We start from the raw sequence: 20,830 nt of genomic DNA, 5'->3' as shown, positions 1-20,830 counted from the left end.
TCTTCCACGTTTACCAGTCGGAACCTCTTTGTGCGACTTTTCACAAATCATAGAGAGCGCTGTCAATTTTGAAAATTGCCGATTTATTTAGTCTGGCATACTGCAATTCCGAAATTCAAGCAGAAACTGCCACAAAGTGACTCGTTAAATAATTGCAAGAATGGTGAATCTGTAGATTTTATTATCAGAAAGGGGCCCTGGTGCTAAAACTTAACTGTAGCGTGTTAATATACCGATACGGTATATGAAAACAATTACAAAATCGGCCATTCATTGAAGGTGAGCCTCATAATCCAGTGCACCTTTTAATGTGGAAAATACGGTATTAACAAGAGTTCAAGTTTCTTTACAATTTATTTGAAATGTAATTTCCTGCTCCTCTTGCCATCGGTACACGTGTTTGTCTAACAATGACAAGAGATTGGTTTATTGAACATTCGGCAAGTCTCCTTATTTGCCCATCTTTAAAACCCGCCTCAAAACTCACTTGTATTCTTTGGCATTTGACTCAGCTTTGTTCTTGGTTTTGCTGTTCGGTGCTTTCTATCGTCTTTGTTACCCACTTGTTGCTTTACTGTTATATATGTTAGTTGCTCCATGTACAGCACTTTGCAGCGATGGCTGTTTGAAAGTCCTCTCTAAATACAGTTGAGTTGAGATCGTGCACTCCAGGTGAATGCTTTTATCGCCAGCTGATGCTGAATAATCATGAAACTTACATTTCAGACTGAGCAAGGAAAATGCTTTATATTAATTTTACTACTTTTGTGTGATATTAAATTGCATTTTACATGGAATTGTTTCCCACAAACTGAGCAGGCAAAAGGTTTCTCGCCAGTGTGTGTTCTTATGTGTGTTGTTAAATTGCTTTTTACAGAGAATTTTTTCCCGCAAACTGAGCAGGCAAAAGGTTTCTCGCCGGTGTGCGTTCGCGTGTGCCTTGATAAACTATCCTTCACAGAGAAGCTTTTGCCACAAACTGAGCATACAAAACGTTTCTCGCCAGTGTGTGTTCTTATGTGTACTGTTAAATTGCTTTTTGCAGAGAATTTTTTCCCACAAACTGAGCATACAAAAGGTCTCTCGCCAGTGTGCTTTCGTGAATGTGTTCTTAAATGTCCTTTTTCAGAATATTTCTTACCACAAACTAAACAGCCAAAAGGTTTCTCTCCAGTGTGTGTTCTTGAGTGACTTATTAAACTATTCTTTACAACAAAGCCTTTACCACAAATTGAGCAGACAAAAGGTTTTTCGCCCGTATGCTTTCTCATGTGAATTATTAAACCCCACTTTGCAACAAAAGTCTTCCCACACTGAGAACATTCTGAGCGTTTCTTGCGAGCACGACATGTCCAGTCACTTTTCGAGCGTTCACCATCATTGGTGTTCGAAGAGTGTGATGTCAAGTCGTCGCTATCTGACAGCGGAGCAAAAAGGCTGTCTGGTTGAGAGTCTTCAGAGTTGTCTCCATCACTTTCTTCACTCTTCACAGCGACAGCCTTCAGTGGAAACTTTGTGATGTCTGCCTCTTGCTCTTCCACTTTTACGTGAGGGGTTTGTGGCTGGTCAAGAGGAAGGTCGACATCACTGATGTCTGACGGACACAAAAAGACAAACACAGGTTTGATTGCTCGAGTTAAGCATCGCTTCGTCTTGCTCATTCGGCAGTTGTGATCTGTCTCTCTCTATCAGGGGTGGGCAAACTTTTTGGCTCGGGGGCCACATTGACTTTTAAAATTTGATAGACGGGCCGGGTCAGCACAAGATAGATTTATTAACATATCAGAACAAAAGCAGTAAAGTATTAACATACTTTTTAATGGGAGCGGTGTTGTTGCTCACCCATTTTAGCCAGTGCATTGAAGTCTGGTTGTAATCGTGTTGTCGCAATTCTCAGAACAGATCTGAGGTGTTCATCACTCATCTGGGATCTGTGGGGTGCTTTGTTGGTGTTCATCACACTAAAAGTCTGTTCTCGCACACATGTCGAGCCAAACAACAGCAGCATTCTCTGTGCCATCTTCTGGATGTTTGGAAATTTGGCTGCACTTAACGAAGCATAAAACTCCAGTTTCAGGGAGTGGAACTTGTCCTTTAACATCATGTCACATTGGAGATCTATCGGTTCCAACGGCAACTCCTGTGGCACTGTGTAAGTGTTCGTCAATTACTTCAATACGGAGAGTCACTGACCCGCGTGATAAGCCAATTTTTTCAAATTTGTTCTTGCTCTCGGGACATAAAATACTTGCTGTCTCTAACATGCACTTTTTAAGAAACTCCCCTTCGGAGAAAGGCTTACTGGCTTTTGCTAGTTTGAATGCCAGTAAAAAAACGTGTCATTGTGCTTGCTTCTTGGATGGAAGTTGTTTGAATAAAGGTGTTTTGTTGAGCCTGCAAACTTGCTAGCAACCTGTCAGCGGTAGCTGTACGTTCTTGTGTTGAAAGGTTGCTGGCGTAATTAGCATGCTTGGTGGAAAAGTGACGGCTGATGTTGTATTCTTTTAAAACCGCAACAGTTTCTTGGCAGATAAGACATACAGCCTTGGATCGGACTTCGGTCAAAAAGTATTTAGGCGTCCATTCCTTCTTAAACACCCGGCACTCACTGTCGACTTTTCTTTTCGTTGACATTGCTGCAGATGGCTTGCGATTATTGGAAATAGCTCGCTCTCGAGTGCACTCTCTCTCTTTCTTACGGGGTCCGGTCACTGCGTCACTTGATGTTGAACGCCTGTCATTGCAAGTCAAAATCAAATGAATTGCATAATTTACCTCAAACCTTGTACTGTATTCTGAACAAATCTTTGGCGGCGAGATTAAAACGACCAACAGGCCGGATCTGACCCGCGGACCGTAGTTTTCCCACCACTGATGGATATAGATTCTATATCTATCTTCACCCTTGCTGAAAGGGTCATGCAATCAAGCCTTTAGGTCAATGTAAAAAAAAAATGCAAAGACCCTTGGTACAGCTCGAGTGAGGGGCCAATTTATAGCACAAGTTAGCAAGAAGTGAACGAACCTGCACGGTAAGGCTTCTCGGTAACAGAGTCCAGTGGTTGGCATTGTCGTTCGCTGTCCGCCTTTTTCTGTCCACAAAGTACCTCCTCGTTCTCTTCTTTCACACGTCTGTCGCACATTTCCCGTGGTGATCACAGCACTTCACGCTCAAGTTTGGTCTCTGCTGAGCGATTTGCAGAGGGCAAGCGCGGCTCGTTGTTGGCAGGATAGCAAGCTAGGCTAAAATGAGCTAGGCCGAGACACTTCACGTACACTGAGACGAGTTTATCGAGACGCTAACATTTAATTAAAAATGGTTTCCTCCATATCAAGTAGTGCCGGGAAGTAGTGTATCAAGGCCGTACGTTTGCTACTATTTCAGAAAAAAAGGTGAGTCGAGAGAGCCTATTTTTGTCGTAGGGACGTAGCCTTGTCGATGTTCTTTTTTTCCCCCAAAAATCTTTATTGAACAAGTCAAATTACAAATCACAGAAAATTCAGGGAACAAGTTATAAATGCATATATAAGCTTATGTTATATTATTATTATAATTATATGTTTGAGCATCATATTATTTCCTGCTATGAATACCTAAATTATTGCTTAGATTTTGTGTTGTTAGGTTCTGATTGGCTGTTGAAGTAAGAGAAGCAGGATGTGCTTTTCGTTACGAGAAGTGTCGTGGTCTCGAACGTGCTGCGGTGCAAACGTCTTTTTTCCCCCTTTTAATAAAACTGCATTTAAAGGATTTCATCCCTCCTTTTGCCGTTCGTAAAGTAGAGCTGTGCTGCGCCCACAAAGGACTACTTCTGTCGAAGGTGCTCACTTCAATGCAGGGGAGCGTCACGATTCGTAGGCCAAGGGAACCAGGCCCGCGAACAGCAAAAATGCACATATGAGTTACTCACATTATAAATGTACTGGAAAAACAAAATAAAACATCCAAAATAAATACATTACCCCCACCAAGATGTATCCCATGCGTCTTGTGTATGGTCATTACGGTAATATGTCGACCCCAAAATGGCTCCCTGCTGGAGATATGCAATAGAACACGGAAATGGAATAGCGGCAAGAGAGTTCAACGTTCACGAGTCAATGTTATAACTTGCTGTTGGATCAGTGAACTGTGTCGTTGCTTTATCAAATACGTTTTTGTTGCAGCTCCGAAAAAAGGAGAGGTATGGTGTTGTTTTTTTAAAACGCACACTTTATTAATGGTTTTCACAGTCTCAACAAATACAGGCACCTCTTTGTCCGTCACCGTGCCTTCTCTTCTTCCGTTCGATTCGAGAGGCGTTCATGACCGCCTCCGAAAATCGTAAATTAATGATTACTTCATTGAAAATGGAAAATAATGCATCAAAACAGAAAATCAAGCGAGGAAATCACAAAATTAAAACCCGCCTCAAAACTCACTTGTATTCTTTGGCATTTGACTCAGATTTGTTCTTGGTTTTGCTGTTCGGTGCTTTCTATCGTCTTTTTTACTGATTTGTTGCTTTACTGTTGTATATGTTAGTTGCTCCATGTACAGCACTTTGTGTGCAGCGATGGCTGTTTGAAAATCCTCTATAAATACAACTTAAATTTCAGACTGAGCAAGGAAAATGCTTTATATTAATTTTACTTCTTAGGTGTGATGTTAAATTGCATTTTACATAGAATTGTTTCCCGCAAACTGAGCAGGCAAAAGGTTTCTCGCCAGTGTGTGTTCTTATGTGTACTGTTAAATTGCCTTTGACAGAGAATTTTTTCCCGCAAACTGAGCAGGCAAAAGGTTTCTCACCGGTGTGCGTTCGCGTGTGCCTTGTCAAGCTTCCCTTCACTTGGAATCGTTTACCACAAACTGAGCATACAAAAGGTTTCTCGCCAGTGTGTGTTTTGGTGTGCCTTAATAAACAACTCTTCACAGAGAAGCTTTTCCCACAAACTGAGCATACAAAAGGTCTCTCGCCAGTGTGCTTTCGTGAATGTGTTCTTAAATGTCCTTTTTCAGAATATTTCTTACCACAAACTAAACAGCCAAAAGGCTTCTCTCCAGTGTGTGTTCTTGAGTGACTTATTAAACTAGTCTTTACAACAAAGCCTTTACCACAAATTGAGCAGACAAAAGGTTTTTCGCCCGTATGCTTTCTCATGTGAATTATCAAACTCCACTTTGCAACAAAAGTCTTCCCACACTGAGAACATTCTGAGCCTTTCTTGCGAGCACGACATGTCCAGTCACCTTTAGAGTGTTCATCATCATCATCGGTGTTCGAAGAGTGTGATGTCAAGTCGTCACTATCTGACAGCGGAGCTAAAAGGCTGTCTGGTTGAGAGTCTTCAGAGTTGTCTTCATCACTTTCTTCACTCTTCACAGCGGTCAGTGGAAACTTTGTGATGTCTGCCTCTTGCTCTTCCACTTTTACGTGAGGGGTTTGTGGCTGGTCAAGAGGAAGGTCGACATCACTGATGTCTGCCGGACACAAAAAGACAAACACGGAAGGTTTGATTGCTCGAGTTAAGCATCGCTTTGTCTTGCTCATTTTATATCAGACCTAAATTACAGCCCACGGGCCGGTTCCGGCCCATTGGTCTTTTTAATCCGGCCCGCCGAAGGTTGGTACAGTACACAATTATGGTTCGATGTAAATGATTGCATTCATTTCATCTGGACTTGTAATGGACCGCTAATATGAGAGATGGCGAGCTCCATAACGCTAACTATGGGCATCGAAGACTTCGAAGCGTCCCGTGGCTGGCTTCAAAGGTTCGTTGCACGACATCAGCTGAGCAACGCTGTCTTGTGTGGTGATCGAGGGGAGGTCAAGTTCGAGACAGTGAGTGAGTGGAGAGAAAGCCACCAGGTCTTTTACTCATCTCATTTTGTAGCAACTAGTCCAAACTTGTTTATATTTTGTCATATACCTGTACTGTATGCTGCAGTCTTTGGGCAATATATTGTTGCACTTTGTTGCTTGTGTTGTACACATGTATGTTGTTAACATACTTAAACGTTCATGCAGGACATATACCACAGTTGTTTCACTGGCATACAAAGACATTGTGCTATCTTGATGGGAAAGTTAAAATCAGAAAGTGTTGTAGTGTTCATCTTACTGACAAAGATATACAAATGTTGCACAATTAGAATTGTTTTGAATAATTTCACTGAAGAAATCGTTTTTCTGTAAAATAACTGCACTTTCATTATCTAGCAATAATACATACTCTTATCAGCTTCTGCAAACAATGTCATTAACTTATTTCAACGTAGAAATAAAATTGGAATCGGGAGTAGATTTCTAACTTTTGGCCCGGCCCTCCACAATATTTTCTGCTTCTCATTTGGCCCCTCCGGGAAAATAATTGCCCACCCCTGATCCATATCCATCTTTACCCTTGCTGAAAGGGTCATGCAATCAAGCCTTTAGGCCAATGTAAAACAAATGCAAAGACCCTTGGTACAGCTCGAGTGAGGGGCCAATTTATAGCACAAGTTAGCGAGAAGTGAACGAACCTGCACGGTAAGGCTTCTCGGTAACGGAGTCCAGTGGTTGGCATTGTCGTTCGCCGTCCGCCTTTTTCTGTCCACAAAGTACCTCCTCGTTCTCTTCTTTCACACGTCTGTCGCACATTTCCCGTGGTGATCACAGCACTTCACGCTCAAGTTTGATCTATGCTGAGCGATTTGCAGAGGGCAAGCGCGGCTCGTTGTTGGCAGGATAGCAAGCTAGGCTAAAATGAGCTAGGCCGAGACACTTCACGTACACTGAGACGAGTTTATCGAGACGCTAACATTTAATTAAAAATGTTTTCCTCCAATCAAGTAGTGTCGGGAAGTAGTGTATCAAGGCCGTACGTTTGCGACTATTTCAGAAAAAAAGTGAGTCGAGAGAGGCTATTTTTGTCGTGGGGACGTAGCCTTGTCGATGTTCTTTTTTTCCCAGCAATCTTTATTGAACAAGTCAAATTACAAATCACAGAAAATTCAGCGAACAAGTTATAAATACATACATAAGCTTATGTTATATTATTAATTATTATAATTTTATGTTTGAGCATCACATTATTTCATGTTAAGAATACCTAAACTATATTCTGTTGTTTAATAATTGCTTAGACGTGTTTTATGTTGATGGGTTCTGATTGGCTGTTGAAGTAAGAGAAGCAGGAAGTGATTTTCGTTACGATGAGAGGTGTGTTCTCGAACGTGTTGCGGTGCAGACGTCTTTTTTCCACTTTTAATAAAACTGCATTTAAAGGATTACATCTCTCCTTTTGCCGTTCGTAAAGTAGAGCTGTCCACTAAAAACAACAAAACCCTCAATTTACACATACACAGACACAGAGAGATAAACAAAAAGATGAGCCAGAGGATTTCAAACGAAAATTCCAAATAAAGAGCATAAAGTCAGTTTTAACCGCTTTCTCGTTTTTTGGAAACCGTAATAGAATTCAAATATTGCTTAGATTCTGCATCAAAAATTAAGAAAGGAGCGACTACATTTCGACTTGCGTATAGAACTTAGCGAGAATATTATTAAATGTATAATGAAGACTTGTTTAGTCTTTTTTTTCCTCATTTTTGAAGTAGCCAAACCGTATATTTTTCCAGTATAGAGTAAAGTCAGTACGATCAATAATGAATCTTGATTTAGCTTTCCAAAAATTTGTTGGTATACGGGCATTGCCATAACAAGTGAATCATCGTCTCTCTGTGGTCCTGAATAAAATACAAGTCTTCAAACGGTGGTAGTGCTTTGCATTTATTCTAGAAAATACCACAAAGTGATCGTAGTTCCATAGGCGCACCCAAACGATAATATACTCCCACAGGATTCTCTAATTACTAAAACAATTGACACATCTATCAATCTTCATTTATTAAAAAAAAACTGATCCAATTTGTAATTGGTCATCAGTTTTCAATCTACTGCAGTAATGACTTTCGCCAGGAGAGGTCTCTGTAACAGAAGCGTCAAGAACGGCACCCATTTTCGAAGCAATTCGTCACAAAACATGCATTTGCCCATCACTTGTAGTTGTGAATGTCAGAAATGTTCTTTTTGATTTGGTAAAAGTGAATGATGGGGTTATCTGCAACACATCCAGTCAAGCTGCTTGATGTTCGGAAGGCTCTCCAGCCGGGAGAACGCGCTGATCCTGACATTCTCTCACACGAGCGGTGGGCGGAGCAAGTCGTAGAGCGTCGTCACTGACGTCACATAGCTAAAACAAACTAAGCGTCGACTCGGCGCTTTTTGAAAAGAATGCTTTGTGAATTCGTATGAACGTATCGAAGACTCGCCTCTGTACGTTCGTCACTACTCAACCTGAGTGAAAACAACATTTATACAAGTTTCGTGTGCAGATAAACTCGTCGCGGCGCACGTTGAAGCATCTCAGGCTAGCTTATCTTGGTCGAACATGCTAGCCGCGAACAAAGAACCGCCTTTGTTCGCTCCATATCGTGAAGCAGAGATCAAGTGTGATTCTGAAGTGGCAGAAATCAAGTGTGATTCTGAAGTGGAGTGATGACCATCGTGTGAAAATGTTTGCAAAAAGTGTGAAAGACGAGTACGAGGAGCGACTTTGTGAAACAGAAGAGAATAACGAGCCACAACGTCAACCAGTGGACGCTGTTTTCAAGAAGCCTCAAGCTGAACCACACAGAACAGGTTGGCTCACTTCTGACACTCTCTACTGTGCCATCTATATTCAACTAAATTCGCAGAGGTCGTGAAAGTACTCCTACTCTATACTTCAATGGAAGCACAGACGTGTGCAATGAAAAATAGTATTGGAAATGTACACAGACTGATTCAACTCATTAAGATCCGTTTTGATAACCGAAAAAATCTGATGTGCACACAAAATACTTTACCTCTTTATCATCTTATAACGTGGTTGTTCTGACAAGAAAAAAAAAGCCACTGCACAAATTATTAAAAACAAAAACAGCAACATTATCGCATCAGATACTCAGTAGTTTTTCCCCCTGACGTCACACACATCACATGTTATTCACTGTAAATATTTATCCCCATTTTACTGTTTTACGTCCTAGTTCAGGATGCGTGAAAAGTATAAATACTAGAGCTGTCAAATGATTAAAATATTTAATCTAATTAAAAATGCAACTGTCATAATTAACTCAAATTCACAAAAAATTAATCGTGATTACTCACGCATTTTTTATCGTTTCGTAATTTCTTTTTATATTTTTTTGTCCTATTTTTTCCCCCATTTTAATGCTCTCATCAACATGGAATCATGAATCAGTTTTCTATGTGCAAAATGCAAATATCTACTGAAATAACAATTTCGATTTTCAATTTTACATGAACATTTTTCACTTGGAGCAGTTATTCACACAATCTCTCACACAATATTACTGTCCAACAACAGTGAAAAAAATATTTTGTCACACAACAGCTGCTTTAACAGCTTTTTTTATGGAATCAAAACAGAGCAATATAACATTATAAAGTGCACATCTAAGGTAAAAACTAGTACTCAGCCTATAGTGGATTTAAGCCATGGTTGCATACTTCGTTTTTCTCAAGTTTGCTTTGAACACAGTAGTCAGGCTATGTTGATTCTGTTGGTCCTTCTTGCGTGGAAGTCTCTCTACGGTTTTGTGTAGACATCATTTCGGATGACGACACGGAGACGCTTTATTTTCACTAGGTCGCTACCACTGCACAGCTGAACTTCACCGTCACTGTCAGACGAACACAGAGAAGCTCCACCCGCTCTATTTATATGGACACGGAACACTGTAACCTTCCACACAAAATAGTTCCAAACAAGTAACAATCGCGTCAGTGGCATACATGATACAGGTAACTTTGGTCTTGTCAGTGGAACAATCTGGCAACTTTTTAAAAGTAAACGTTTCATTCATAAACTCTTTAAGTATTCGTTTTCGGTGTCTCGCGCTGCCGTGGCTGGCAAAACAAACGTGCGTGGACCTATGCAGCGCGCTTGTTGTTTTGTTTCTGGTTTATTTATAGAGCAGCGTAACATCCGCTGTGACGTGTGCCGCATTAATCTCGCGAGAAAAAATTTAATACCGTGAAAATTCATTTAAATTAATGCCAATAAAAACGCGCTAAACTGACGGCTCTAATAAATACAAATATGAATTTGTGAAAGTGTAGTCAATCAGTCCACCCATCTTTGCATTTCACTGACCGTCATTTCCACGAATACGTTCATTCAAAATTTCATCAAGATAACGATGTGGGCTTGATGGTGCCCCCTCGTGGCAAAATGTGGATCCCTGAGAACCCATGTCAATGGGTTTGTCTTTATGCTCGCGGTACAATGAGTAACACATCAAACATATTTCACCCTAACGTGTAAGAATAATAACACGGGAGATCACAGCCACAAAAGCAGACTTGGCAGAGAAAAGCTTAACTTAACCAAACCATGTCCTGTTTTCTTGTGTATGTCAGACAGCAGTGAAGAAAATCATCACAGTGTGCTGCGGCAGCAGTTTGAGTCGCCTCAGTTTAAACAGGAAGAAGAGCAAGAGCCCACCCATGTCAAAGAAGAAGTGGACGAGGCTGAGATTACCAAGTTTCCGTTGACTGTCATTGTGAAGAGTGAAGATGATGATGGTGATGAAGCCCAATTTGGAGGATCCCAAGGTGACAGCCTCTTAGCGCCACTCTCAGATAGTGACGACATAACGTCGCACTCTTCTGCCACTGATAATAATGAGCGCTTGAAAGGTGACGTGACATGTCACACCAATGGGAAACGCTTGGAATGTTCTCAGTGTGACAAAACATTTGCCAAAGAGTATTTGTTAAAAATACACACCAGAACACACACTGGCGAGAAACCTTTTGCCTGCTCAGTTTGCGGCAAAAGATTCACTCAGAAGGGACAGTTAATCGGACACACAAGAACACACACTGGGGAGAAACCTTTTGCCTGCTCAGTTTGTGGGAAAACATTCTCGGAAAAGGGACACGTAAGAGTCCATGCGAGAACACACACGGGAGATAGACCTTTTGCTTGCTCAGTTTGTGGTAAAAAATTTGCTGAAAAGGGCAGTTTGATCAGGCACACAAGAACACACACTGGTGAGAAGCCTTTTGCCTGCACGGTTTGTGATGAAAGATTCTCAGTCAAGGTGGGATTGACGAATCACTTCAGAAACCACACTGGTGAGAAACCATTTGTCTGCTCAGTTTGTGGTAAAGGATTCACTCAAAAGGGACATTTAATAACACATAAAAGAACACACACGGGGGAAAAAATCTTTGCCTGCTCAGTCTGCGGTCTCCGGGTAACTCAAAAGATTCATTTAACAACTCACATGCGAATCCACACCGGAGAGAAACCTTTTCCCTGCTTAATTTGTGAGAAAAGATTCACAGAAAAGGGAAGCTTAATTAGGCACACAAGAACACACACTGGAGAGAAACCTTTTGCCTGCCAAGTTTGCGCTCAAAGATTTTCTGACAGGGGACATTTAAAAACACACTTGAGAACACACACTGGAGAGAAACCCTTTGCCTGTCCAGTTTGTGGGAAGGGATTTGCAGAAAAGAGAAACTTAACAACTCACTCGAGGACGCACACCGGCGAGAAACCTTTTGCGTGCACTGTCTGCCCATTAACTTTCATCGATCGTTCTGGATTGAATAAACACATGAAAACACACACTGGTGAGAAACCGTTCGCTTGTGGTGTGTGTGATGAAAGCTTTAGTTTTACATATCAGTTGATCAAACACAAGTGTGCTGGTGGGAAGAGCGGCAGCAAATGAAGCCTCAGATTAATTGTAAAGAAATGTCGACTCCGTGTGGTGAACTGTTGAAAAGCGGATTTGTGATTCTGAAGAAAATGTTCAGCAACCACATACAGTCGATAGTATTGTGCAAAAGTATTGGGCCACCGCAGGATTTGCTTTCGCGGTTGCATCATAATCATGTATCACTCGGAAGTCACTGAACTATGAATAAAAGTGAAGGCAAGGAATGGAGCCATGTGTTTGGGTTCATTTGTTCGCCTACATCTGGTTCATTGAAGACAAAGAACAGACGGGGCCTGCAAATATGACACTAGGCGCACATGAATCCATTGACCTACAGCAGAGGTGTCCAAAGTCGGTCCTCGCGGGCTGCTGTCCTGCCTGTTTTCCAGCTCTCCCAGGAGCAACGCACCTGATTCAAATCATCAGGATTGTTTTAGAGCTGGCTGATGAGCTGATCATCTGAATCAGGTGTGTTGCAGCCGGGAGAGCTGGAAAACAGGCAGGACGGTGGCTCTCCAGGCCGGGAGCTGGACATGCCTGACCTACAGACATACATCTTTCACAACAGCTGCAGCTGTAACAAGCGCTTCACAGAACGGTTAACATAAAATAACAAAAAAAGAATAGAATACAACACATGACGTAGTCATCATAGTGACTTAGAATATGTAAAGAATAGATTCCTATTGGTCCGATTTTATTTCATAATCCTGCTAACGGTAAAGTGCCATGAAAAAGTAGTTCCCCTTTTCTCAAATGTGTATGTTATCCCATCGTTTCCCCACTTCAGTGTTGAAAACAATTGTCAATGTCAGACAAAAATGACAAAACGTTATTTTTCATATTTAAAACTCCCCAAACATAATTTTGTGTGTGTCTGTGTGTTAGTGAGAGACGAGTGGCCCATTTTCGGCCGCATTATGTCACTTTCAGCGCGATTCGACCGCACGTGGTGTCCAAATTCTCTTGAAGCCTGTCCAAATTCGTCATGGTTTATGCGGTCCACAGATGCTACATAAACACATTCATTGTTTGCTCCTCTGGTGTTCATTCCAAAGGCAGACATTAAACAGCATCATGTGTGAATCGTCAACATTTATTCAGGATCACAGATACATGTTAACAGCTTACCACAACCACTGAACCTTGACAAGTTTGTCAAAAATACAATTGAATTGAGAGTTGAGAAAGTCCAAGTTTCCTCAGTTTTCTTGATGTCCATCAGGTTCATGAAACCTCTGCTCTTCTCGTCTGCATGCACAATTCTGTCTCTTAAGTTGATGAGGCCATCAATTCTTTGACAACACACATGACAATTGACTGGTCCCTTGCCGGTATAAATTCTTGTATGTTGTTGTTGTTGCAGACCCTAATAAGAATCTTTCAGCAAAAAACAAAAACAAAACCTAAGCATGGAAACACGTTTTACTCAGTGTGCGATCTCATATGTTTCGCCAACCCTGAGTGATCACGGAAACTCAAACTGCAAACTGAGCAGTCAAGAGGTTTCGCTCCAGTGTGCGTTCTGGTGTGAATTCTTAAATGTCCGCTTGTAGAAAATCCTTTCCCACAAAGTAAGCAGGCAAAAGGTTTCTCTCCAGTGTGTGTTCTTTCATGTGTTCTTAAATGTCCCTTTGTTGAGAATCTTTTCTCACAATAGGAGCAGGCAAAAGGTTTCTCGCCAGTGTGTGTTCTTGTGTGATTTGTCAAACTAATCTTCTGAGCGAATCTCAGTCCGCATACTTCACAAGCGTAAGGTTTTTCCCCCGTGTGTGTTCTTGTGTGCATTCTTAAATGTCCACTGACAGAGAATGTTTTACCACAAATTGAGCAGACAAAAGGTTTCTCTCCGGTGTGTCTTCGTGTGTGTGCTATTAAATGTCTCTTTCCAGAGAATCTTTGACCACACATTGAACATGCAAAAGGTTTCTCTCCAGTGTGGGTTCTCATGTGATTTGTTAGCGTAACTTTCTGAGCGAATCCAAGATTGCATAATGGGCATGCAAAAGGTTTCTCCCCAGTGTGTGTTCTTGTGTGTGTTATTAAATGTCCGTTTAGCGAGAAGGTTTTGCCACAAACTGGGCAGGCAAAGGGTCTCTCTCCAGTGTGCGTTCTTGTGTGTCTTTTCAATGATGACATGTTGAAAAACATTTTGTCACACTGGGAACATTTCACGTTCTTGTTAGCGCGACTTGTCAAACGACCTTTCGAGTGTTCATCTTCATCATCATTTCCATCATCAGTGTCAGAAGAGCATGACATGATATCATCACTCTCCGAAAGTGGTGCCAAGAGGTTGTCTGCTTGTGAGCCTTCACAGCGGTCGACGTCACCTTTCTCTTCTTCATTTTCACTCTTACTGACAGTCAATGGAAATTTGGTCATTTTAACTCCCCGCTCGACGTCTTGAATGATGGGGGGTTCCAGATCCTGCTGCTCAGGATGAAGGTATTCTTTACTGACGTCTGCAGGACGCAAAAGGACAAACGCACATGGTTTGCTGAAGCTTTACTCAGTCAAGTCTCACATTTTGATATGAATGCTGTGTGTCAAATTGATGATACATGATGTTTTTGGGCAATGGCTATCGGGAGCGTGTGTTTGAGAATCACATTAATTTTTCTTTCACAGGGGAATTACAAAATAATATTTTTTCTTGATTTTTAAAATAACATGTAATATTGTAACTTATGGAAGTCCTGTTCTCCACTGTGCCTGCGTGGGCTTTCTCCGGCTACTCCGATTTCCTCCCACATTCCAAAAACATGCGTGGTAGGGCCAGCGTCCAGCAAACTTTCAGATAGTGGCCCTAGGCCACTGTGAATGTGCAACCCAGAATTATAGTTCAGTCTGGAATTAAACGCGGCGACAGGATATGTTAAATGGAAAAGGCCCAAATGGTTTAAAGCACCTACGCACCTTTCCCGCCACTCCGCAAATATGATAAAGACAGGAGATTGTTGTCACATAAACCACCAGTAGGTGAAAACGGGCCATCATAGAGGTAGGTTGTCACACTCCTATCCTGCCACAAAAGGGGGCAGTCTCCTTTTACGTTATTTTGGATCCTTCTCTTGACTGGTGTGGTTGAACTATTACATCTCGGTGGGAGCTCTACGGACCGACTTGTGCTGAAGGAAGTGACGACAATATTGCCAAGAAAAGACTACCAGAACATCTGAACGTGACTTGCAGCTCGTCAGAGGCACTTAAAATGCCCTGGTGAATGCAGACTCCCACTGAACACAACTTTGAATGTGACTGATATTTTTCGACTGAGTCCAACAGGTCATACTGTAGTAATGGAAGGTAATCCTGTGCACGAAGTAGAGGAATTTTAAGGATTAAGAAAAAAAGGTATTTTACACAAATGACGAAGGATTTTTGCAGGAAAGCAGGGCAAAACATTCAGAATGTTGATGGGGAAAAAAGCCCACGAACAAGCTTGTAGGTGGCTACACTCGAACAAGGTCGACGTAGGGGACTTCAGAAATAATTTGAAGAACGTTGTTATAAATACAGCGTAGTGCCAAACCAAGTGAAAGAAAGAAGTGAACAAACCTTTTCTGTGTGATTCATCTTGGGGCTTCGTGAAAACAGCATCCGGGCGTTGACGTTTGTGGTCGACTTTTCTTCCGCAAAATTCTTCCTCATACTCTTCTTCTTTTGTGCTTTTCGCACACATTTTGAGGCGATAATCACAACACTTGCGTGCTCTTGGCTTAGCGATGCGCTCAGAAGAAACGCGTCTCTTCGTTCGCGACTAGCAAGCTAAACTTAGCTAGGCTAAGCTATGAGAGTCAACGAAGCTTCGGCGTTGACGGAGACGAGTTTTTACTGACGATTATGTAATGAACGATATATTTCTCTCGTGAAATACTAACAGACGTACCGTATCGATGTTTCTGTTCAGTATAAATTCTGTAACAATGATTTCGTGAGGCACAAGCCAAGGCGTGTGTTGGATAAACCTGGCGCTTTAAGAGGGGCGGGGCTGCCACTGACCGGTGACCGTTCGCGCGACGTATAAAAAAGCAGCATCGCAGTATGTTACGTGAGTGAATACACTCGCTTCGTCGTCGGCATGGCCCAATGGTAAGCTACGCGTGTGCTTTTCTTTACCAGATATCTAAAGTTAGCTTTGGATTCGATGATGATCGGTTGCTTTGTTTGTCTGCTTTGCATTGTGTCCGTTGTGCTTTATGTTTGCAGCATCGCAATGCAATCTAAGTCAGTTACCGTTCGCAATCGGCAACGTAAACAGCGTGGGCTAAAGTGTTGCTAGAACAGTGGTGTCTTTATTTAACTCATTTTACATAGTTGTCATGTTTGTCCAGCTGCAATTTGATGTTTGAACGAAGTACATTGCGTTGCAGCTGGGCTTAATCATGCTGGCGCTCCACTTCCGGTTTGGACCTTTGGGACTTGTAGTTCTTTTGTTCGAGTCGACTTGATATGTTTGTGATGTATGGTTTCTTACGTTTAAAATAATGGATAATGATGACGATAATAATACATAAGTGAAATCATGATTGATTAAAGTATTTATTAAATGTATTGTTAAAATAAAAGCATTAATTAATGTCAATTCTATACCTATTTACATCGTGATGCAGAAAGAGATGTATTCTTTTTTTTTTTTACTGCATTTATGTGTGCTTTAGGTTACCTGCTTCTGATACTGCTACAGCTTCTGCAACTACTTCTGTTTCATCTACTACTACTACTTCTGCTGCAAAGTGCTCCAATAAATGTGTCAAAAAAGTACAGAAAGAGTGATCCTTCCATGCTGACCGACGATCCCCATTCAGAGGGCCGTGAAAAACGGAATTAACTGAACAGCGTGCATTATTTGGTTTACTCATTCACAATCAGCGAGAACGTTCGACATCTGGTCCCGCCCACTGCTCCGTGTGGTGGCTTACCATTGGACGACGCGTTCTAATGTCCTGTTCTCATTGGTGGCTTGGAGAATTGGTTTGAATTGACTTGACCGTTTAATGATTGAATAAACAAATTCCTGATTATCTGCAGCGGAAAACAACTCATTTTAACACGAAGGACCACAACCACGTGTCCATTTTAGTTATGGCACCACAGTTAGTCACTTCTCACAGGGAAGTGCTTCACATGATTGAAACGCAGAACGCCCAACATTTTACAGTTAATACAAGGAGTTAAAAACACTAATCTTAAATCAAAACAATAAAGTCTTACTGGAATGCTTTTCGATACAAACGTCAGTTTTCAATAACGTCTGCATGCAGACAAGGGAGTACTCGGTTCACATGCAGTAAGTGCCACAATTTGATGGCAAGGCTAGCAAATCGGAGCCAGAAACTGGTAAATCGCGACGGCACATTAAATTGGTAGAAGTTTGGAAATAGTCAAATGGCAATCATTCAAAAGCTATTTCATGCAAATTAATTGGGAACGGAGGATGGAAAAGTATAATTCAAGCAAAATTATAAACATTTAGCTTTGTCGTGAGCACAAATCAAGGCAAAATCGACTGCTCACCTTGCCCACATTGAAGGGCATTAGTTTACTATTACCATCATTGCATCTTTTTTTCAACTTTATTTGAGTGGCTGCAAACCTGAAGCTTGCCCATTACCATCAATTTTGGCTCATAACACGCGCACCCGCGCGCACACACACACACCATCACCACCGCTATCAAGTTGCCATCTAATTTTAGTCAGGATTATGATAAAATACCTTCGATTTTGGAAATCGTTGGTTCATTCATATTTATTTTCCATGAATTGACAATTCACATAATTTCACAACCCAAGGCTCTTTTTCTTTACTTTTTTCCATCTCGCGTGAGAGACCGTAAAGCAATGACCACCGATGGGACGTTGTGACTTTCCAGGAACATTGTAGAAGTGATCCAAATATGATACCTGGCAGAGATTTATCAAAATAAAGCGTTAACTGTTCTTTCCTAATTATTGTGAGCAATCGTGAACATGATCGGTGTCTTCCCAAAAACAAATATGGTAAATGATTCATAATAACACATCAAGGTTATTTCAGAAGTGTCTATCAATCAGTACCCAGGAAGTGGCTCTCAGTTTTAAAAAGGTTGGTGACCCATGATAGATGGATGGGTGGATTCAATGATTGGCGCTCTTCTTCCCAGCACACTTGTGTTTGTCCATCTGATACTTATAAGCAAATCGTTGATCACAGGCACTGCAACCGAATGCTTTCTCACCGGTGTGTGTTCTCAAATGTCGAACCAAAGCTGAATTGTCACTGAAGCTGAAGTCGCAGACTGAGCAGGCGTAAGGTTTCTCTCCAGTGTGTATTCTTGTGTGTGTTATTAAATGTCCCTTCATGGAGAATTTTTTACCACAAACTAAGCAAGCATAGGGTTTCTCTCCAGTGTGCGTTCTTGTGTGCCTAACTAAACTTCCCTTGACAGAAAATTGTTTTTCACAAACTGTACAGGCAAAAGGTTTCTCAACTTTATGTATCCTCATGTGAGTTGTTAAGTGAGCCCTTTGAGTCAGTCTAAGATCACATACTGGGCAAGCAAAAGGTTTTTCTCCGGTGTGTGTCCTCATGTGATTTGTTAAACTCACCTTTTGAGTTAAGATGAGACCGCATACTGAGCAGACAAAAGTGTCTTCCCCTGTATGTGTTCTTGTGTGTGCGATCAAATGTCCCTTCTGTGTGAATCTCTTACCACAAACTGAGCAGGAAAAAGGTTTCTCTCCAGTGTGTGTTCTTGTGTGTGTTCTTAAATGTCCCTTCATGGAGAACCTTTTTTCACATATTGAACATGCAAAAGGTTTCTCACCGGTGTGGGTTCTTGCGTGTCTTTTCAACGCTGACTTGTTGACAAATGTTTTGTCACACTGAGAACATTTCATGTGCTTGTTGTCAGCGCGACATTTCATCTCACCTTTTGAGTGTTCCTGATCAGCGTCAGAGGACTGTGACATTATCTCATCACAATCTGATAGTGGAGCTAAGAGGCTGTCTTGTTGGGATCCGCCACAGTGATCTCCACCACCTCCTTCCTCGTCATCACCTTCACTTTTTATGACAGTCAATGGAAAGTCGGTGGCTTCAGCCTCCTGCTCTTTCTCTTTGATGCAGCAGAGCTCTGGCTCTTCCTCCTCATTTGTTTGAAAGGGCTCCTGCTCCAGCTGCTCAGAAGCAAGATATTCTTCACAGACGTCTACAGGACACAAGAAGAAAAACAAGCATGGTTTGGCAGTCAAGTTTTGCTGAGTCATGTCTCATGCTGTGCCTCTGATGTTGTCTGCTAATTAATTATTTAATTCCAAACCACATATTAAGCTTGCAAAAGGTTTTCCCCCAGTATGAGTTCTGGTGTGTTCTATTAATTTGTGCATTTACCGTGAATCCTTTCCCACAAACTGTGCAGGCAAAAGGTTTCTCACACGTGTGCATTCTCTGAAGATTTGTTAAACTGTGTTTTGTTTTGTTTTTTTGCATGAATGCAAGACTGAACAAGAAAAAGGCTTTTTCTCCAGTGTGTGTGTGTGTGTTTGTGTGCTATTAATGTCCCTTCTGAGTGAAAACCTTTACCATAGTCTGAGCAGACAAAACTTTTCTCCCCAGCATGTGTTCTTCTGTGCGTCCTTAAATGTCCCTTCAGAGTGAAACTGTTCACATGAACTGAGCAGGCAAAAGGTTTCTCCCCTGTACATGTTCTGGTGTGTGCTATGAAATGTGTCTAAGTCTTTTATCACTTGATGTCTTCTTGAATGTCTTTTCAGTGACAACTTGATCAAAAAAGTTTGGTTACACTGAGGACACCTCAAGTGCTTGTTGTCCATGTGACATGTCATATCACCTTTGGAGTGACCATCATCATCATTGGTGTCAGGAGAGTGTGATGTTGCGTCGTCACTGTCTGATGGTGCTACGAGGTCGTCTGCTTGAGATCCTCTACAATGGCCGTCATTAACTTCTTCATCATCATAATCGTCATTCTTTATGATGGTCAATGGAGAGGTGATGATATCAGCCTCCTGCGTTTTTAATGTGGTGTGGCTCCAGCTCCTTCGTCCCTTTAATTTGAGAGGTCTGCAATTCCTCTTCTTCTTTCGTTTGGGGGTGCTCGGGCTTCTGCTGCTCGAGGTGAAGACACACCCATGCAGGACACATAAAGACCCCGTCGGGGGAATGTGAGCCAAAGTTGTGGTGGCTCTGTCAGAAGGGGTCCTGGTCCTGTATATTCACGCTATAATAGATGAAGTTTGTGCAATCGTATTCATAGCTATAACTGTGTCCTGGCCTCACTAAAAATTGCACAAATTCTTATTAATGCTTCAAAGAATAACGCAGTTGCAAAATGAAAAAAAATGTACGTGCCTACTTTCACGTCCTTCTTATGTATGTATGAGCTATACTTCTTAGCTCCTTAAGCAGGTCCATAATAAACGTGGCGGGAATGGTGTTAAAAATAAAAAGTCGTAACAAAATAATTGAGCGCAAGCGAACAAACCTTCTCCGTGTGTTACATGTTGAGGCCTCTTGAAAACAGCGGCCATCCGTTGACGCTCCGCCTTTTTTGTTCCAGAGAGTTCCTCCTCTGACTGTTCTACTTTCACGCGCTTTGCACACATTTTCAAAAGATAATCAACGCTTCATACTCAGACTCGTTCCCTTGCTGAGCGTTGTGTGGCTAACAAGCGCCTCTCTAGTTTGCAGCTAGGAAGCTAAGCTAACTCGAGAAGGTCCTACGTCTGTCGGGACGAGTTCATAACGAAAACACGTAGCGATGTTTTACACCAGTACAGCTCGGACTGCGTCTTGGGCTTAGTCATTCTAGTACGAATACAGGAAGAGTTATGAAATATAGCCCCCCTCAAAAGGTGTTTAGCACCCCTCAAAAATGTCTGGAGCGCCGGAATGGAATTCGGACGGAAAGTCCACTTGGACAAACTACGTGCTGTCGCTACGATAATAACATTCGAAAACAAACGAGGAATTGAACAAACAGTGTAGGCGAATCCGCACGGAATTATACTTTCGTGGTTGCATGGGTTGTGTTCAAAATTCAATCACTCATTAGAC

The 20,830-nt window shown here is 41.7% G+C and overlaps 5 protein-coding genes across 5 annotated transcripts; 1 reads left to right on the top strand and 4 right to left on the bottom strand.

The window, feature by feature from the left end:
- Nucleotides 1–335: 335 nt before the first annotated feature.
- LOC147208096 (uncharacterized) lies at nucleotides 336–3,961 on the bottom strand. Its single transcript, XM_086107915.1, has 2 exons — nucleotides 3,026–3,961; nucleotides 336–1,594 (listed from the first exon to the last, which is right to left on the bottom strand). Exons 1-2 carry the CDS (start codon nucleotides 3,141–3,143, stop codon nucleotides 723–725), a joined length of 990 nt encoding a protein of 329 aa, XP_085964041.1. The 5' UTR covers nucleotides 3,144–3,961; the 3' UTR covers nucleotides 336–722.
- Nucleotides 3,962–4,204: 243 nt separating this feature from the next.
- On the bottom strand, nucleotides 4,205–6,921 carry LOC147208095 (uncharacterized). Its single transcript, XM_086107916.1, has 2 exons — nucleotides 6,509–6,921; nucleotides 4,205–5,464 (listed from the first exon to the last, which is right to left on the bottom strand). Exons 1-2 carry the CDS (start codon nucleotides 6,624–6,626, stop codon nucleotides 4,596–4,598), a joined length of 987 nt encoding a protein of 328 aa, XP_085964042.1. The 5' UTR covers nucleotides 6,627–6,921; the 3' UTR covers nucleotides 4,205–4,595.
- A 1,269-nt stretch (nucleotides 6,922–8,190) lies between these two features.
- Nucleotides 8,191–11,995, top strand: LOC147208094 (uncharacterized). Its single transcript, XM_086107879.1, has 2 exons — nucleotides 8,191–8,669; nucleotides 10,455–11,995. Exons 1-2 carry the CDS (start codon nucleotides 8,543–8,545, stop codon nucleotides 11,777–11,779), a joined length of 1,452 nt encoding a protein of 483 aa, XP_085964005.1. The 5' UTR covers nucleotides 8,191–8,542; the 3' UTR covers nucleotides 11,780–11,995.
- Nucleotides 11,996–12,845: 850 nt separating this feature from the next.
- On the bottom strand, nucleotides 12,846–15,803 carry LOC147208093 (uncharacterized). Its single transcript, XM_086107897.1, has 2 exons — nucleotides 15,329–15,803; nucleotides 12,846–14,232 (listed from the first exon to the last, which is right to left on the bottom strand). The coding sequence occupies exons 1-2, from the start codon at nucleotides 15,450–15,452 to the stop codon at nucleotides 13,193–13,195; spliced, it is 1,164 nt and encodes a 387-aa protein (XP_085964023.1). The 5' UTR covers nucleotides 15,453–15,803; the 3' UTR covers nucleotides 12,846–13,192.
- Nucleotides 15,804–17,503: 1,700 nt separating this feature from the next.
- LOC147208092 (uncharacterized) lies at nucleotides 17,504–20,389 on the bottom strand. Its single transcript, XM_086107894.1, has 2 exons — nucleotides 20,259–20,389; nucleotides 17,504–18,962 (listed from the first exon to the last, which is right to left on the bottom strand). Exons 1-2 carry the CDS (start codon nucleotides 20,377–20,379, stop codon nucleotides 17,890–17,892), a joined length of 1,194 nt encoding a protein of 397 aa, XP_085964020.1. The 5' UTR covers nucleotides 20,380–20,389; the 3' UTR covers nucleotides 17,504–17,889.
- Between the last annotated feature and the right edge of the window lie 441 nt (nucleotides 20,390–20,830).

The sequence above is a fragment of the Hippocampus guttulatus genome, chromosome 3 (genome assembly GCF_054856545.1).
Source record: "Hippocampus guttulatus isolate MCC_2025c chromosome 3, RoL_Hgut_1.0, whole genome shotgun sequence".
Taxonomy (NCBI): Eukaryota; Metazoa; Chordata; class Actinopteri; order Syngnathiformes; family Syngnathidae; genus Hippocampus; species Hippocampus guttulatus.
Note: the sequence above shows the minus strand (reverse complement) of the source record. Positions and strands in the feature narration are given on the sequence as shown.

Excerpts from the sequence above, each read along its gene's own strand:
- LOC147208092 (XM_086107894.1), bottom strand. The coding sequence starts at position 20,379 with ATGTGTGCAAAGCGCGTGAAAGTAGAACAGTCAGAGGAGGAACTCTCT. Across the intron at positions 18,963-20,258 it reads ACATGTAACACACGGAGAAG|ACGTCTGTGAAGAATATCTT; the intron begins GTTTGTTCGCTT and ends TGTGTCCTGTAG.
- LOC147208093 (XM_086107897.1), bottom strand. The coding sequence starts at position 15,452 with ATGTGTGCGAAAAGCACAAAAGAAGAAGAGTATGAGGAAGAATTTTGC. Across the intron at positions 14,233-15,328 it reads AGATGAATCACACAGAAAAG|ACGTCAGTAAAGAATACCTT; the intron begins GTTTGTTCACTT and ends TGCGTCCTGCAG.
- LOC147208094 (XM_086107879.1), top strand. The coding sequence starts at position 8,543 with ATGTTTGCAAAAAGTGTGAAAGACGAGTACGAGGAGCGACTTTGTGAA. Across the intron at positions 8,670-10,454 it reads AGCTGAACCACACAGAACAG|ACAGCAGTGAAGAAAATCAT; the intron begins GTTGGCTCACTT and ends TGTGTATGTCAG.
- LOC147208096 (XM_086107915.1), bottom strand. The coding sequence starts at position 3,143 with ATGTGCGACAGACGTGTGAAAGAAGAGAACGAGGAGGTACTTTGTGGA. Across the intron at positions 1,595-3,025 it reads CGAGAAGCCTTACCGTGCAG|ACATCAGTGATGTCGACCTT; the intron begins GTTCGTTCACTT and ends TGTGTCCGTCAG.
- LOC147208095 (XM_086107916.1), bottom strand. The coding sequence starts at position 6,626 with ATGTGCGACAGACGTGTGAAAGAAGAGAACGAGGAGGTACTTTGTGGA. Across the intron at positions 5,465-6,508 it reads CGAGAAGCCTTACCGTGCAG|ACATCAGTGATGTCGACCTT; the intron begins GTTCGTTCACTT and ends TGTGTCCGGCAG.